Here is a 12,970-nt window from a genome sequence, read left to right as displayed (position 1 = left end):
CTTGTGTTTAGAGACTACGATGTAGCATAAATACATTTAACAACATAGCTCTCAGACTGTGAGAAATGCACAGTCTGATAACATCCACAGAAGCAGCAGATTCCCCTCCCTGTCTCGAGGCCACTCCAGGGAATGTGTCCTTTGGATGGAATATACAGAGGAAGAAATAGTGAATAGAATATATGGCAGCATCAGTATCATTTTTTTCTTTTAATTTTTTCCCTTTAAGTGAGTCTAGTTAAATGCATCTAAGTTTCATGTGCTCGTGAAGCAATGCCTCTGTTTTCCTGTTTTACAAACATGGGAACTGAGATTCCTAGATCTTAACACATTGCAGATGGATCATGAGAATTTGCACTTCATATTACAGTGTTTTACAAAGTATAATACTTTAAAAAGATATTAGCTTGTAAGAACATATAATAAATAACTTCAAAATGCAACGGGTATCTAATTTTAAAGCGTGCCTTTAACATTGATGTAAAACGTTTTTTGTACTCGTTCAATAGAAACTTACCTGGCCACTGGGTAAAGCTAGCAATAAAGCTACTGGTCCTCAACGTGTTAAGTCCTACCCACGTTGCACGGCATGGAAACCATCATATGAGAAATCAAGCGTAGTCTGCCCCGTGTAGCCCCTCTTTCAGCGCTGGGCCCTGGCTCACCCACTCACTCACAGAGAACCCTCTGGCAGTAACTCTAAGGGGGCAGCTGAAGAAATCTCGACTTTATCCTTGCAGGAGTGGGCAACCTTTTTTTCTGCCAACGGCCATTTGAATATTGATACCATCATTCATGGGCCATACCAAATTATCAACTTAAAAACTAGCCTGCTATATTTGGTCAAACATTTAATTAACTCACCCGAATGCCTTGGCGGGGTCAGACCAAATGATTTCTCCGGCCTTATACGGCCCATGGGCCAGACGTTCCTCACCCCTGCTAGAGAGACCGAGGGGTGGTTGGAAAACATGAAAAGGCCCTGCTGCTTCCCCCGGCAGTTCACTGATGTGGGAGATTGTCTATATTTTAGGTCAACTGTCAAAATAGATTTTCAACTGCAAAGACCCAGGCAAGCAGGAATGTGGTGTAGGCTTATGGGTGCCAGGAGTTTTAACAGAAACGTACTTGAACTCACGCTGGGGTCCAAGTCCCCTTCATGCCACTCCCACTGGGCTGGGTGGCTGGCCTTGGGGAATTACCACCCGTGGCTCGCTCGGCCTCTCCAGCGGGGAGCTGGCTTCCTTGTTTACTTATTTAGGGCCCAGCAGAGGAAGTGGTAAAGGAAACTTGCTGAGTCGTTTTCTGAGAAGAGACCATATTTGTTCGCAGAGGAAGCGTTGCTTTCTGGGATCTGGCTACGGCAGAAAAGACGTTGGCTCCAACAAGGCTGCTCCAGAGGGTAACCGGGTGTGGGAAGAACCAAGGACACCCCCACGCTCTGGATTGGGGTTCTCTGTCCATGGGTGCCGCACCCATGCTCAGCTTGTGAGCGTCCTCCCCGGAGAGCAGCCATGGCCTTGAGAAATGTGCCCTTCCGCTCTGAGGTCCTGGCCTGGGACCCTGACAGCCTCGCAGACTACTTCAGGAAGGTGAGCCTTGCTCTTTGGTGGTGGGGGGCTGGCAGTGCCCTCAGGGAGTGGGGGGGCGGCTGGACAGAGGCTTGAAGGTGGAGTCCAGGCAGAACGCAAAAGGCATGAAAGATAGCAGCGAACGTCCAGCCTCACAGCCACCTCACCAGTTGGGCAAGTACCATTAGATATGCCTACCCCACCGAGTGTTCCCACAGTAAGATCTGGGGAGAAGGGAAGTCCTCCAATGAATGTGTACCTACTGTGTGCGAGGGCTTGAGCTTGTGCTCTCCAGGCACTGTCCCATCTCACACTCTCCAGGACTATTTAACAGGGTCTGTCCCCTGGCTCAGCTGCAAAATCAATGCAGGGAGGTTAAGTGGCCCAAAGCCCCAGGGACCACATGTGACAGAGACAGGATTCCGGTCTGTCGCCCGTCTGGTTTCAAAGTCCAAGCTCTGAGATGCAGAACTGCTCTAACCCCTAGTGAGATCAAGGCTCCTTATTAGAAAGGGAGAAGTGGTGTCCTGGGCGGGGGAGGGGAAGGCCGCGATGAGCCGTGCCCGAGGCAGCAGTCCTTGTTCATCACCCTGACGGAGGGCTCCTCGCGCCCTTACGTGAGGCAGCATCTCCTTGGAGCTTTATGAGGGTCTTGTCAGGCAGGTCAGAAAACTGGTATGAGCCCAGGTTACAGCTGGGGAAACTGAGGCTCCTGCAGAGGAAGAGGCTCAGCCAGGAGGGTCAGAAGTGAGCTATGGCAGAGCTGAGACCAGAAGGCTGTTGTCCTGCTTTCGAGCATTGGAGATGCTCAAGATCCCCACGCTTCGTCATCTGCTGGTGGGACCACAGGTCGCTTAGCGGCTTGGGCAGATCCCAAGCCACGTGACTCAGGGATCTTCTCTCCCTGTCCAAGGGATACGGTGTCTCGTGAGGGACATTTGACCTTTTTGCACCTGCCCCTGAGAAGACTGGCCTCAGATTCGGTTGAGACTCCAGACCGTCATACAGATGAGATTTTAAAGCCGAGGCCTGAGAGATCATCTAAGCCCACGCTCTGCTTTTCCTGGGGTAGCTCCCGAGGTCACACAGCCAACCCTGGGGTCTGTGTGGCCCCGAGGTGTTTACTGTCACACTGCTCTTCCCCGACCTCAGGAAGAAAAGTCTGAACATGTTGAACCAGGTGTGGCATGATGGGGACATGGCCCACGAACCCTGCTGTTGCTGCTTTTTGTGCATCTCCTTCCTGTTCTTTTTCCCTCTAAAAGGTCATCTCAACTTAGGTCTCAGCATCGTGGTTGCAAAGATGGTTGGGAAAACTGACTTCTGAAGGCTATTTCTACGTGTTTTTTCTTAAACGTAGACCAAATGAAACAGGGCACCCGGTGAAATTTGCCAAGATTTTTATCAAGCAGCATGCTAGCTCCGTCAAGAAAGGAGAGAAGGATTGCGAATTAGGGAGGGAAACCAGGGGGCAGGCCTAGAGGCACAGATAGACTCCATCTCCAATGTGAGAAGAAGAATGCACAACCCAGCCCAGCCACAGAAGAACCCATGGTCAAGTTCCCCTGGCACAGGGAGATGGGCCCCAGGCCAGGGCTCATTCAGGGAGAGGTCTCTGCCTGAGCTGGGGCGAGGGAGAGCTTTCTTCTTGGAAATCCCTCACCCCGGGTCAAGCCCACAGCACCAGGATAAAATGACTGAAGTGGGGAATGAGGAGACTGCGGGGCCTCTGTGACCTGGAAGTCCCCCCAGAGACACAGATAAACACCCTTCAGATCCTGAGCACTTCAGTCCCCCCGAGAGAAAATACCAAATGGGGATGGATCTTAACCATCAAATCTCCTATTTAAAACCCTGATTGGCCAGCACAACTTCTAATGAAGCCGTTATATCAGTCCCCCCTTGGAGACACCTCCCCAGCCAGCTCTGGAGGCAGACATACCTCGGTTTAAATCCTGATTGTGCCACTTGCTAGCTGGGTGACCTTGCCTTCATCATTTGACCTCTCTGTGCCTCAGTTTCCTCATCAGTATAATAGAGATACTAACAGTAACTAACCTCGTGGGATTGTTGGGAGAATTAAAGGAGGTAACGTATGTGAGGCATTCAGCAGAGAGGGGGCAATTGATGATCAAGCTTCCATTTTTCCTGCTCTAGTTGCTGGCCCTCAGCTGGGAGCCCAGGCCCAGGCAGACTGGCAGGTTCTTGTGTCTTATTGTCTCAGCTACACAAGTAGCTCATCCTCTGTCTGGAATGCAAGCCCCCAAGGAGGACTTAGGCCGTGGTTTGTACTTCTTTAACCCCTCCAATTCCTTTTGACTTGGGCCATGCAGTAGAGAAGGCACTGGCTCAGAGCCATGAGTTCCAGTCCCAGCTGTGTTCCCAGCTCACTGTGTGATATTAGGCCCCAGACTTAGGCCTCTCTGGGCCTCGGTTGTCCCATCTGCAGCACCAGGTACCTACTCTAGACCAGTGCCAACTAACACTGGGTGCTCATAAAAGCCATATAAGTATTTGCTAAAAATATAGATTCTAGCCCCCAAGCCCAGATATTGTTAGATCAGAATCAAACTCCCAGGCAGGCCCCAGTCTGCAAGGATGTCTGTCTATCTAGAGTTGAGGTCAGCATTTTGCAAAATCAGAGGTTCATCTGACAACGATGACAGTGAAAATGATGAATTAAAGGCAGCTGACTCTTCTAAGAACCACTTACAGCTCAGAGCATGTAGATAAGAGGGATGCTCAGGGCTCCTCGGATGCTGCTTGCTTTCCACACTGATCTCTAAATCAGCTTCTCCTGAGCTTTCTAACATTCATCCTACCCTTCCAAGCCAAGAGGTTACAACAAGTGTGTTTACTTCTTAGTCTTGTCGGCCATAAGAAAAGGTCATGATTTTAAATCTGTGCCCAAAGAAGGCTGCCACAAACTGTGACACACTTGTAAGGAGAACCTAAGATTCTCAAGGACAAACATTTAACCTTAAATACTCCATCCCTACACATCAGATTAGAGATATTTCCAAAGCAAATTCATATGCTGTTGAAGACAAGGTAACACAGACACGTGATAGGATTGTTGATTGATGTGACTCTTTAGGAAAGCAACCGAGACCCTCAAAATGATCATCCCTGTTAATCCTATAACTCTATTCTGAGAATCTAACTTAAACAGTTTCTCTTAACACATTGCGCACCAGTAGTTTTATTGCTAGCTTTACCCAGTGGCCAGATAAGTTTCTATTGAACGAGTACAAAAAACGTTTTACAAAGTACCATACTTTAAAAAGATATTAGCTTGTAAGAACATGTAATATGTAACTTCAAAATGCAATGGGTATTTAATGTTAAGGCGCGCCTTTAACATTTATGTAAAACACTGTGTAATATGAAAACACGAGAATGCCCGTGACCCACCTGCAGTGTGTTAAGTAGAAGAAAATGAAAATGGGTGCAGAAGAATGGCCATGATGTCCTCTGATATGATATGGATGTGTATTAAGTTGCACTTAAATTTGCTCACTTTACTTATGGCTAAGTTATAATGTTATTAACAAATACAGGACCATTCCTGACGGTAAAAGCTTGATCTGAAGCCTGACTGTCGCCTCTGTCACCTACTCCCCGTGGAGCTTCCTACAGGTTACTTGACTCTCTGCGCCTTTGGCTCTCCATCTGGAGAAGGCCAGGATGAAATGACTAAGATTGGTTTAAATACTAAGGACAATGCCCGCCATAGAGCAAGCGTTGGATAATTTCCAGCAGTTGCTCTTATCATTATTGGAGCAGCAGTTTGGCAAACAATCTAAATGTTCAGCAACAAGAGATCAATGAAACTAATGTTTAAAATAAATTTGCAATAACATGAGGCAGTGCTTATATCGCCTGAGGGTAATTTTGAGAAAAAGCCAGGCTCACAAGATTGAATATAAATTATAACCTCAATTATGTTTAGAAGTATGCTCAGAGTGAAAGCGTTGAAGGGCACACACAGCCATGTCCACCGAGCTTGTCTTTGGGTGGCAAGACAATGAGTGCTATTTTCTTCTTCCTGATCCTCTCCACTTGCAGAGTAGCCTTGAAGGCCTCTCTTTCTTAGGGGTTGGCCCCAAAGCTTTCGACCGAGGCAAGTTCTCCATTTCACAGAGTCCCACGGGATTAGTGAAAGCAGGGCTGAGGTGGGGACGGGCCCTCTGTTAGACAGGGGAGGGAGCGGGGAGTCTGGCTAGCCACAAGTACCACAAATTGCTGAGCTTCTGGGCCAGGCAAGGGAGGGGAACCAATGGCATGAACCTGCCACTGACAGCACCTTCCTCTCCTCTTTGCAGCTGAACTACAAGGACTGTGAAAAGGCCGTGAAGAAGCATCACATCGATGGGCCACGGTTTTTGGTAAGTGCTGCTGATCCGACACATGGAGACCAGAGCTGTTCTGCACTTTAACCAATGGCTGCAGGGTCAACTGGTCTACCTGTCCTTGAGGATGCCCAGGATCAATGCCTGTCTGCAGGATCCCCACACAACCTTTTGCTTTCTTCAGAGGTTTTGTATGAACCCCTCTCTCACCACTTCTCAGGATCCTCCTATTTAGGGTACCTCCCGCATCTTTCACTGATACCAAGGTACATTCCACAGTCAAAGTATAAAGAAGAAACCCAATATAGTTAAAACCACACACACACACACATACACACACCTTGAAAATCTATTCAAATACCACCCACACTTTGAGAAATCCAAGTCCAAGGAAGAAAAGACCATCTGGGATGGAGAACAGGAGGATTCTTTTTTCCCATCTCTCATGCTGGGGTACAGGCTCATGGAGTGGAATAAAGAGTGGGAGCACCCTCATTATTCCAATGACATCGCTATTTCTTGCTACTAAGTTCACGGATTTGTGCCCATTAAACACATGGGCTATGGCTCTCTCCACTCCACTATGTTGCATACCACTTCAAGTGGAGACTAAGATGTATCTGCATATTAAGGACTAAGCCTTTGACTGGAAGGGATGCAGATCTAATGGTGGGGACAGAGGCATTGGGTGCTGGTTGGCGATGTGGTCTGAGCATTTCCCCTGAAACGACACCTTTGCCAATGGGTAAGAGAGACCCTGACTACATAAATGCATCCCCAATCTTCTTGAATCCTTTCAGTGATGGTGATTTCACTACTACCTATAGTCATTGGACTACTTCTGGGCAGCACTAAGTCTCAGGCTGAGACCAGACCTCTGTCCCTATGGGTCTGAGTTTTGCTTTCGTGTGTCATGTAGGACATGTTTATTCACTGACCCACGTACATCATTTCATTCATTGACCCATCCATTCATCCGACAAGCATTTCCCTGAGTTCTTTTTACACACCAGCCATTCCATGTGCTGGGAATAAGGGATGGTTAAGATGTGACTTCTGTCTTCCAGAGGCTAGTTTTAGCGCAGAAAGGGATCTTCAGGCAGGCTCCCACCACCTCGTTTGCAATTGAGGAATCATGCACAGGGGTGTGATGGGATTTGTGCAAATGCACACACTTAGCAATTGGACTCAAGTACACATTTTAATGCAGCCTAATACTGCATGAGTTTTTAACAATGCTATTTCTCTATACTGAGCTTTTCCCCAGTAGAACTCCTGGAGTTTTGTTGTTATTGTTGTTCTTGCAAATTACTGCTAAACCCAAATGTTCCCATCTGGCGCCTTTAGCACTGAGAACAGAGACCTACTGGGGCTGAGTGGGAAAGGGGTGAGACATCTGTGAGGACAGTCCTGATGCCCTAGCTCACCTTGAATAAACACTTGCCCGCTGAGCGTCCCCAGCTCCCTCCTCTGTTAACCAGCATGTTGGACTGGGTGGTGGTCCCTCCCAGCCTGTGGGTCTCCAAACACTCCCCAGGGGAGTTTCAGGCCTGTTAGGACCTGGTTGTTTCCTGAGTTGAGAAATGGTATCTGAGTCACTGTCACCTCTGCTCCAATATCTGGGACCTGCAGACCCGCTGCATATTCTGCTCATTCTATAAATAGGGAAGGGGAAGGAGGGTGCTCGGAGCCCGGAGAGCAGGAAGCAGAACCCGGTGCCTGCCCTGGCAGCCGGAGTACGGAAAGGCAGCTTCTGTTGAAATCCACCCTCCACCCCAGGCGCTCTGGATACAACTTGGGCTCTGATCTGAGCTCTATCTCTTGTCTATCACTCCTTCCAGCTTTATAGTATCCAGGACCATTCTCCATTGAAGGCAGAGTGAAAGGTTCCTTCCTTCCTTCCTTCCTTCCTTCCTTCCTTCCTTCCTTCCTTCCTTCCTTCCTTCCTCCCTTCCTTCCTCCCTTTGTTCCTTTATTCTTCTTCAGCATAGGAGCTACCAGGTTTCTCAGATCTGTTTTGCTACCATCTTGTTTCCTTGTGAGAAGGGTGAGACCCTGTCTTTCCTCCCAGTTCCTGGCCCTGTTCTGAAGGGCTCCCTCTTCCCTAACATTTGCTGCTCTGTCTCCAGCCACGCTCACATCCACCTTCTCCTTCCAGAAGGTTGAAGAAAAGGAAGACGTGTGCTTAGGGAGGTGTGTGGCTGCACGTAACAGGAACACAATCACAGTGGCTCAGACACATCGGGGTTTATCTTTCTCAAGTGGTAAGAAGTTCAGAGGTGGGCACCCGTGGCTGGTGAGCTGCCGAAGGAAGTCATTGAGAACCCAGGCCCCATCCAGCTTATGGGAAAAGCCTATGGCTTCTGTCCTAATGGCTGCAAGATGGCTACTCTGTCTCCAGGCATCACATCTGCATTCCAGGCAGGAAAAAGCAGGGGGGGGGGGGCGGGGGGCAAAGAGTAAAAGATGCAAAAGTGCATGGGGAATGCATCCTCCTTTTTTCAGGAAAGCAGTAACTTCTAGAAGCTCCACCCAGTGGGTCAAGTTCATCACAAATATTATTTCTTCCTTCTTTCTCTTCTCAGTAGGCCTCAATTATCTCTCCGGCCATATGTGACCTCAGCCATTTGCAAGAGAGTCTAGGGAAGCGGTTCTCAACCTGTGGGTCGCGACCCCTTTGGCGGTCGAATAACCCTTTCACAGGGGTCGCCTAAGACCATCCTGCATATCAGATATTTACATTTCAATTCAGAACAGTAGCAACATTACAGTTATGAAGTAGCAACGAAAATAATTTTATGGTTGGGTCACAACAGGAGGAACTGTATTTAAAGGGCCAGAAGGTTGAGAACCACTGGTAGGGTATTGCGTATTTTGAACAGGACACGTTTGTTGCCCTGAACGAAATGCAGGTCCTGTCAGTGAGGAAGAGAGAATGGACATGGGGCAGATAAGCATCAGTGTCGCTCGGGCCACGTCGTCCCTCCACGTGGGGCCAATCTGCAGCTTTCCTCGCTCCTGTGCCCCTCTGGAGGATACACTCAGCATAGAGTCATATTCCCGCAAAGCCACAAGTCTACCTCTGAGTCATCGTACAAGTAGCCCGGAGTTCGCCGAAGGTGTTTGAAGGAGGTGGGGGAAGGGATCACATCACGTAGCAAAACTGCCCAGTAAACACCTCTCATCTTTCCTTCCAGTTCCTGGCCCTGTTCTGAAGGGCTTGCTCTTCCCTAACATCTGCTGCTCTGTCTCCAGCCACGCTCACCTCCACCTCCTCCTTCACTCTCTTCCCGGAGTCCCCTCAGCATATGACCCCGGCTTAGCCAACCTGAAGGTGCTGGCAGCCGCCTGGAACTCAGCCCCCAGGAGGCCCTCCCTCATCATACCGCACTCTGGACACGAGTCCTAGTACATCCCTGGGAGGGGTGGGGTTTGGCAGAGGAGACACCACTGCTCAGTGATATTGAAGATGAAGACGAAGATGAAGATGAAGAAGAGAAGTTAAGTTAAATGGAAAGCCTGATTTTTCTCAAGAATCTTGGCAGATGCCTGTCCCAACCCTGCTGCAGGGTCTGATGAGGGGCCTGCCTGACTCCAGAGCTCCCGCCCAGGCTCTGGCCTCAGTTGGAACGCCAGTGGGACCCCTTTGGCTCAGCGTTGGTTCTACAGAAAGTGTGCCCACCCTCTTCTTTTCTCTTCCCAATATTGCACCCCTGCCTCTCCTCCGCCCTTCCAGCCACCTTCTCTCACCCTCCTCCCCTCCAACATAGGTGCCCCGGACCCTCAAAGGGCTCGGACATGGGAGGAGGGAAGCTGATAGGAAGAACATTAATTCAGATGCTCCATCACCTACAAGCTGAAATTCCCTTAACCCCCTAAGCCTCAGTTCCTCATCTATAAAATGGGGTTCCTACAATACAGAGTGGATGTGAAGGTTAATCAAGGTGCTATAAGGCAGAGGTCCAGTTCATCACAAATATTCTTTCTTCCTTCTTTCCTGTCTCAGTTCCCTCAGGAAAGCCTCTGTTGCATCCCCACATCTAGAGAATTCTATCAATAAGCCTGGTGAAAGAGGCTTTTGGGGTGCAGTGGTGGCATGAGACCCAGATTCCTTCTGCTCAGCTCATACAGAGATTGAGGGGCCCTGAAGTCTGGGGTAAGGGCCTCAGACAGGAAGAGGTCGTAACATGACAGATTCGGCCCACCAAACAAATTCTGTCTGGTCCACAACTCAGCTTTCATCGTGCTTGTTTAAATCAAGATTATTTGTCAAGAGAACTCAGGAAATGGTGTTCCCTTTGAAAAAGGTAGATCCAGCAACACCAGGCCCACAGGCTTTTATGCAACATCTAGAAGCTGCCCACTCTGAGTGGGTGGGGGTGTACTCTTCAGTGTGCTGCAGTCCCCACCACTCCCTACTGTCTCACACCTGACTCTACTCGCCTGGCCCAGGGCCCTGCCTGTGGGTTGTAACCTGCCTGTGTCTTCATTTCAGAACCTGACAGAAAATGACATTCAGAAGTTCCCTAAGCTCCGGGTGCCGTAAGTATTCCCCGCTGATTCTTTGGGGTGGTTTGGGGAACAGAGGTTGGAATGGGGAGTAATTCAGGGGGAGCTGAGTCAGTGATCTCTCACTGTTGGTTTGAAACAGGAAAGAGAGTGAAGGCAAGGCCAGGGTGTGGGGAGGAGAAGTTACGCGACGCGTTGGGAAAAGGAAGTAGCAGGCGCAGCCCAGCTGGCACGCTGTCTGCTCTTGCCAAAGACAAGCCCACCCTGCGCCATGTCTTCATTTCCTCTCTTCCCAACGGGTGGCTTGGGCCTGTGGAAATACTTCCAATCAAGTGATCCGAGGTTTCACTGTGGCGTCATCACAGACTCCGTGATTGCTCAAGTTTTCTGGACCTTGGTTTTGAGCTCAGTAAAAGGAGAGAATGAGCTCAGCGTGAGGAATGGCGAAGAACATCATTTTGTCTGTCCGAGCTGACTGCTTGGGAACGGTGGCAGGGAAGGGCACTGTGTTGAGAAGAATCCCCGGGGAAGGGCGACATGATCCATTACTGAAGTCTGACATGGGTGCTGAAGTCTGACATGGGTGCTGAAATGAGAAGTCCAGCGTGCCTAGCGCACTGTGTGTGTGTTCTATCCCTCTAGTAAAGGTCCCACATCCTCTGGTGCTTCCAGGAGCCAGGCAGCTGATATAAATGTGTAAAATGACCAGGTTGAAAAATGCAAAGCCCTACTGATTTTTTTTTACCACCTTTGTGTTTTTTTGTTTTGTTTTTTATTTTTTTGTGTGTTTAAAAAAAAATTGATTTCAGAGAGGAAGGGAGAGAGAGACATATCCATGATGAGAGAGAATCATTGATCAGCTAGCTGCCTCCTATATGCCCCCCATTGGGGATCGAGCCCAAAATCCAGCCATGTGCCCTGACCAGGGATCCAACCTTGACCTCCTTGTTCATAAGTCTATGTTCAACCACTGAGCCATGCCAGCCGGGATCATTTTACCATCTATGAATAAGACATGGGTATGGAGACATATTTCTTCTCTATAAGAAAAATAATAGCACAATTATGATGACAACTGAGGTAATCAACACAGAGCCTCATTGGTGGTGAATAGTAGGGAGTGGTGGAGATTGTGGCAAATCAGAATTATATTCTCCACCCACACAGAGCAGCAGCTACTCAGCTCCAGTCAATGTGGACCCAAGAATGCTCAATCTCTGAATTTACCAAATGTAGCTAGACAGATTGGTTTTATTTGATTTATCTCATCTTTAAATGTTGGCTCAGATATTGTTAAATACTGTGAAAGTCTAAATAAACATATCTATGAGCTAGATTTAGTCTGGGGGACACAAGTTTGAGACGGGTCCTCTGGACACTCTCCGAGGTCCTTTCTCTTGCTCCAAGGGTCCCAGAGCTCATACTAATAAAAGGGAAGTAGGGCAATGGAGTGGGAGGCCGGGAGGTCTCTAGTAAGTACGACTGCTGGAGAAGGTCAATTAAAGGAAACAGGACCCTCAGGTTTCCCTCATCGGAAAGGGTGAAGGAAAAAAGGGATAAGGATTTGCTTTCGGTGCTACCTATCTCCACAGGCAAGTGTTGTTGAAGGATGCTGATTCTTCCTCAGGGTTTCCTCTAACTACACATAGCTCTATAAATGTAAATGAAATGGAAAATTCAGTTCCTCAGATACTAGCCACATTTTCGTGGCTGATAGCCACATGGATCCGGTGACTACTGTATTGGAGGGTGCAGACAGGATACTTCTATGCTTATGGAAATATAATGCTATAGAAAAAATATCACAGTTCGATATAAAGAAGAGAATTTAACACACAGGGGTCAGAATTGGTGGCTGGCCAGCCAGAGCCAGCCTGCAGGCAAGGTAGGTTTGATCTACATGGTGTTTTAAGTCAAAGTATGTTTCATAAAATCTGGCTTCTTTAGAAACAGACAGAAGCTTCGGTAAGCCTGGGCTCATGTTACAATGTGGGAGCGGTCAGCTGGATCTGAGTGTCTACTGCCCTGTTTAGATAGGGGGTGTGCTCCCCAGTTCATTGAGGTCCCCACCACTCCCTAAGGTGCTCTAGTCATTTCTAGCGGAGGAATGGAAACTTTCGCTTTCTGAACAACAAGAAGTAATGAGACCAGATTTACACTCCCACCTGAAATAACCAAAAAACTAGACAAAATACACAAAACAGCAGTTTTTAAAACATGGGACATCAGACAATGAGAGATGGAAAGCGAATGTGGTGGTGGTGGTGGCCTCCATGATTGCTCCCTGCTTTGAGGGAGTCTCCAGGCCATTGGCAGGGGACAGGTGGAATCTGCTGAACTCCTTGAGTTGAGGGGACAGGGCTGAGGGTCCAGAAGGCGGGAGTTCACTGAATGCGGATCAGAGAAGAGAGAGCTTCCCTGAGGAAATGCCCTGGGGGACTGCAGGGTCCCTCTGCGGCAGAGTTCTCATTGGAGCAGGCACACGGGAGACTTCCTGAAGAGAACCACCCAACGTTAGAGGGAATAGCGTCCAGCCGC

At 48.6% G+C, this 12,970-nt stretch overlaps 1 protein-coding gene across 2 annotated transcripts in view; it reads left to right on the top strand.

Annotated features, from left to right (window-relative positions):
- Window positions 1-1,306: 1,306 nt before the first annotated feature.
- Window positions 1,307-12,970, top strand: part of LCP2 (lymphocyte cytosolic protein 2 (SH2 domain containing leukocyte protein of 76kDa)) — a 43,634-nt gene continuing 31,970 nt past the window's right edge. For both annotated transcript variants that reach the window (XM_014534871.1, XM_005860361.2), the window contains exons 1-3: window positions 1,307-1,592; window positions 5,897-5,959; window positions 10,419-10,465. In XM_014534871.1, the coding sequence (XP_014390357.1) occupies window positions 1,515-1,592; window positions 5,897-5,959; window positions 10,419-10,465 (188 nt within the window). In that variant the 5' untranslated portion in view covers window positions 1,307-1,514. The remainder of the gene's footprint in view (window positions 1,593-5,896; window positions 5,960-10,418; window positions 10,466-12,970) is intronic.

Source organism: Myotis brandtii, unplaced genomic scaffold (assembly GCF_000412655.1).
Source record: "Myotis brandtii unplaced genomic scaffold, ASM41265v1 scaffold1338, whole genome shotgun sequence".
NCBI lineage: Eukaryota > Metazoa > Chordata > Mammalia > Chiroptera > Vespertilionidae > Myotis > Myotis brandtii.
Note: the sequence above shows the minus strand (reverse complement) of the source record. Positions and strands in the feature narration are given on the sequence as shown.